The sequence below is a fragment of the Anopheles darlingi genome, chromosome 2, assembly GCF_943734745.1.
Source record: "Anopheles darlingi chromosome 2, idAnoDarlMG_H_01, whole genome shotgun sequence".
Taxonomy (NCBI): Eukaryota; Metazoa; Arthropoda; class Insecta; order Diptera; family Culicidae; genus Anopheles; species Anopheles darlingi.
The window spans coordinates 38,284,403-38,289,402 of NC_064874.1; the positions used below are offsets into that span (position 1 = coordinate 38,284,403).

The window sequence follows — 5,000 nt, forward strand, 5'->3', positions numbered from 1 at the left end:
AAGGGCCACGATCGCCAGCAGCTTCGCTTCGTTGCGACTGATACCGGCCGGATCCACGGCTGGATCCGGCATAACCGTTGCAAGATCCATCACCGTATGTTTCGAGGTCGGAAATGGTCGGCAAAATTATTCGATCTGCTGTTGGCCGCACGGCTAGTGGCAGCACTAACTTCCACTGTTCGCTTGTAGGATCTCCTCAAGATGATGCTGCGCATGCTACGCCTGTCTCCCTGATGGTCACTGATAGTTATCGTTCTTATCAGCTTCCAGTTTATTGTAGTAGATTCTCCGAGATGTGGCGCGACCGTAGATAGGGGACGCTACAGTCGGTCGTTCTGCAATGAGATGAGAAGAGGATGGTTTAAGTGGAACAGGTGTTTGTCTATCTGTCGCCTAATGTGTGGACCGAAACATTAGAGTGGGTCAACTGTTTAGCGAGATTGTATAATCTGGCACACCGCAAGCGAGTGGGTTGCTTTATCGCTGCATGGCTCTGGTGTTGCACTAATCATCCCCCAAAATTTAAGTCGTGCTTCACATCCCCTATCCACCACTTCTGGGAGATCTGCGAGCGTAACTGACCTGTTGTACAGTAAGTAGAAGGACGGAATCAAATGCTATATGCTTACGCTAGAGCATCTGGGGCACGGCCAGTGTTACTAGTAACTTGAACCGTCCCACAATGTGGTTCGATTCAATCTGGCTTCTTTTTCATGCCCGCATGAGTCGTGCCGATTCAGAGGGGCACGTATCAGACCAAGGTGATATCCAGCTGTAAGGGAAATGTTGTTATCGTACTTCCTCCTGCTGACGCACGTACACCCCAAAATCGTGCTTACTACAAACCACCAGCCCAAGTGTTAACGAGCTCTGAGTCAGTCTGTGCCATCCTCCTCCTTAACTGTAAGCTTAATTCGTTAGCGCACCCGCAACCAGCGCAAAACACTCGGGCTCATGTTGACACAAACGTTTATTCGTTACATGCCATGCCATATTCAAAACATCTTCGGTGTTATTTTCAGTTACTTATAGAGACCACAGTGACCTAGAGCATGGCGGAAATAACTAGTTTTCTATTGCGTGCTTACCGGTTTCTGCAGATCCAACTAGCCCTAAACTAGATTCAAAAACTCCGAAGATACTCGGACTGCTTGAGTCACCCTGTGCAGATGAATCAGCGGCGCGTTTTCTCACTCACACTCGAATCGTAGTCAGCTGCGCTTTGTTTATCGTTTGGCCTTGAAACCACGCGCGTTTTGCAGACGATTTATGCGGGTTCTATCTCCCATTTTTGTCCCATCCACATTCAATGTAACACGCACAAGAACTGGAAAATACACCGTAGCATTGAAAATTACAAACACACCTTCACTTTATGCACGATTTTGAACAAAACTCTTGGAAAAGTGGAGAACGTGAACGAAGAAACAACAACAAAAAACACCACACCGTCGAGACATGCCCCCACTTGGCCTTGCGCTGCGTAAAATCCGAGCGAACGAAGCCGAACACCTTAACGTAACGTAGAGTGTGAAATGTTTGAAGTGAGCTATGCTATGTACAAGCCGAACGAATAGCCGTGGCCACACGGGGCGAAAACTCTAGCGCAAACGAAAAAAATAATGCCAAAACATTTACGCTTGCCGTTTACATGCTGTCAAACGATTATAGGTCCGTGGAGCGTAAAACCTAGAGTAAAAGCTGTTTGCAAACGGAAGGGCTCGCAATATGTTCTATTTGTGGTTTACATTGATAGATAGTGATCATTGCTAGTGTGTTCAATCCTTTTCTTCCACAAAACGATTTTAATTTCCTCAACCCGGCCACGTAAACATATCGAAGCGTAAACGATTTGGCATTAATTTGTAAATTTGCGCGCAAATTTTCGCTCCGTGTGGCCACGGCTAATGAACCGAGAGCATTTTTCTGTTCTCTCTCTCTCGCTCTCGGCGCGAAAAGGTTTGAATTTGTAACACGTGACCGAACGAACGAACGAACTTCTGTGGAAAGTTGCTTGGTTCTTTGCACCCATTTAACGCACCGGGAATAGCTTCTTACCTTCCCAGACGACCCAACGTGTCCGCGCTGTCTGTCAATAAGGAAATACGGAATCAGTTATTGCTGATGGAGTGTCAAATAATTTACCCATTCACGTTGCGCCCGGGGTGAGGGTGACCACCAGGTAACCGTACTTGAACTCCTGCAGGTTAACACATTTCCCCCATTTTTAACTGCCAATCATAATTGCCAGCTCGTCTTGTACTTGACGTCTACCCTTCCGGACCGCACTCAGGTAAACCTGGCCTAGGGTAAATGATTTCTATTAGTTCGATGTTACTATAACAACTTTTCTACTGTAGGGCAAAGTAGATCGACCTAGCAATTATTGGAATGTTTTGATGCGTAATGTGCTGATGAGCTTGAGACCAAATCAAACAAATTGTCTGCCGATGTCACGGTCGTTGCTTGCTCGTTATCGATCTGTTTCAAATGAGAGCGCACCGATGACTTGCTATACTATCCAGAATCATGCAAAGTAATACTGTCGTTTGAGAAGTTGTTATTAGTCCCACCTAAACTTACTAACTACTGCGAAAGTAGCCTATGCAAATTTTGGGTTCGAGTAGCTTCCTGTAGCGCCAATATTGGCGAGCTAAACGTGGTCTATAAACCCGGTAAAACAGTGGTTTACGACCGCCATAAGATGACCTAGTATTTTATTCGCCAATTTTCCACCCTCATTAAGCTGTCCGACCATAAACGCTATAAATAACTCCATTCGCTGGTTGTCCTTTTCGTGGTAGGCTAACGTGCGCTTCGAGAATCAATCATTACCTTGCGATGCTATCTGATACTCAGCGCAGCACATCCACAAGACGTTTAACCCAAAAAATTGTGGCCAATCCTGGCGATGTGATTTTTGCCAGTCCCGTTTACAGGGTTGGCCGGAGGTTAACTCTTTCGCGTAAAGCAGGTCATGGATGCCATTTTTGTATGATCAAATCAGTGGATTATATTTGACAATATCGTGACCAGGTGGGATCAATTTAAAATCATCCACTCTTTTTGTGGGTTCAATGTCTTACAATGGCATTAATATGGTTATAGCGAGACAGATTCGTTTGGATTAGTTTCGATTGTATACCATATTTTGGTAAATAATTTTCGCATTTTCGGACCACCGGTTAGTTATTTACTTTGTATCTAAATTATGGTCGACTTTTTGATGCCCGAACGGTTTTACTTTGCTGACTGACCGAAAAGAACCGACAGCCAATGGCGGATTGTTCCGGTGACTTCGCTGGATTCACGATTGTCACGTTACCTACGTCAAATGGCGGGAAGACGTCGACCTGAAGTCTCCCTCCAGGTTACGAACGATGTAATGAAGTTCCAAACTCCCATCCCGCAGCGCCGTTCATTGCACCAACCGCTGATTCAAACGTTCATACAAAATCCAACTCACGGGCTACCGGAACTAGCCCCATACCATACCAGGCCCACGACATCAGCGTGAGGTTCGTAACCAGAGAGGGAGAGTACACTACGCTCCTGCATCGTGGAATGGGATACCACAGACAAACCCGAAAGCTTGTCCCCGGCCTTTCCTACTAGCGCCTGGCGGGGACGAACAAGTTTTGCTGCGCCAATGGCGGCTCACTGGTCGTTTGTTTGGTCGTGAAGGTAGAAGGTGAAAGAATCGAGGACGATCGAGACCTACTACTACTACCACTGCTACTACCACGCTACCACCGCCACCTACCACCGACAGGCCACCGATCACACGTCCCAGTCCCCCTCGTGGCGTTTGACGTCGGACTGGATGGCTCCTTTCGCTAAATATCCCTTTATTTCCTATTATATTCAACCCCTTACCTTTCAACAGCGGCTCCAGCAAGCCTTTGCCTCGTCCTTTTTCGCATTTTGCACGGAAGTGGAGTTCGGTCGGCCCCCCCTTCGGATGGAGAACTATTTTTAGTTTCTCTCCAGCGTTCCATCGGTACAGTTCGGTTCCCGGTTGGCGTCGAAAGTCCTTAACCCGTACACCCCAGGATACGTCGCTATCGGGCTTCGTCGAAGAAGGCCTCGACCAGGCTGCCTCCCGTATAGTCGCGTGGTTGCGTAGGGGCATGCTCATTAGCTGGCCTACTTTGGTTGACGTGCCAAATCCATCATCGCGAACGGATGTGTGAAGAATGCAAGTAGTGCAAAATCACGGTCGTCCGTAGCACTTGGCCGTCTGGTATCTACTAGACCGGATATTTGGAGCATTTGGAATTTTCCGCCTTTCAGTTTCCGGGTTTGTGCCACAGAGTGTTACGCTGGCCACGAGTGTACGAGTGTGTGGTTTTTGGGTGCGCGTATGCTGATCATTTACTGAGACGAGCTGTTTTCTAACCATCGTAGCTCGAACCCATCTTTGATCGGCCGATCGTGTCTGGCCGTGTGTGTTCACCGTTTCCAAATCTTCCGCTGGATCGCGTCCGAAAATGATTAGCCGTTATTGCAACAAATCGGGCAAACCAGGGGGACTGATGAAAAGCTCGAGTGAAGATGCGGATACAAATGAGGAATCATCGTCAGGATCGACGGAGACGGGCAGCAGCTCCGAAACCGAATCGGAGATGGACACCACCGAGACGTCCTTCTCGTCGAAGAGTGCCACCGAGTGCGGTGGCCACGGATCGGGATGCAGCCAACAGCAGCAGCATCAGCAGCAGCACCAGCAATCCCAGCAAGGCTTGCTCCGGGTGCACAACCGCAACTACGCCGTGTACGGTGGTGGTACTGGTGGAGCCGAGCAAAAAAATTCCAAAAACTCCTGCCACAATCATCATCACCATCATCACCATCACCATCATCACCATCATGGAGAGGACGAGAGTAAGAAGGATGCGAAGTGAGTATCAGCCGCGAACTAGTGAGGTGGCTGGCTGCAGATCTCATGTTCACTAACGGTAGCTACCACAAAACTAGCGCCTACTCCATGCACTAGCAGC

At 48.1% G+C, this 5,000-nt stretch overlaps 2 protein-coding genes across 4 annotated transcripts in view; one reads left to right on the plus strand and one right to left on the minus strand.

Moving 5' to 3' along the window:
* LOC125948605 (zinc transporter ZIP3) overlaps positions 1–2,219 on the minus strand; it is a 3,529-nt gene extending 1,310 nt beyond the window's left edge. The window contains exons 1-3 of one of the 3 annotated variants that reach the window (XM_049674836.1): positions 2,146–2,219; positions 1,199–1,512; positions 1–335 (exon numbers count right to left, since the gene is read on the minus strand). The exon at positions 1–335 is cut by the window's left edge and continues 401 nt beyond it. In XM_049674836.1, coding sequence (XP_049530793.1) covers positions 1–90 — 90 coding nt within the window. In that variant the 5' untranslated portion in view covers positions 91–335; positions 1,199–1,512; positions 2,146–2,219. Of the gene's footprint in view, positions 336–582; positions 692–1,088; positions 1,513–2,145 lie in introns of those variants that run through there. The other 2 variants (XM_049674833.1, XM_049674835.1) reach the window with 2 other exon arrangements.
* The window catches only part of LOC125948533 (tubulin polyglutamylase TTLL13-like), an 8,975-nt gene continuing 4,657 nt past the window's right edge, over positions 683–5,000 (plus strand). The window contains exons 1-2 of the mRNA XM_049674720.1: positions 683–774; positions 4,499–4,900. Coding sequence (XP_049530677.1) covers positions 683–774; positions 4,499–4,900 — 494 coding nt within the window. The remainder of the gene's footprint in view (positions 775–4,498; positions 4,901–5,000) is intronic.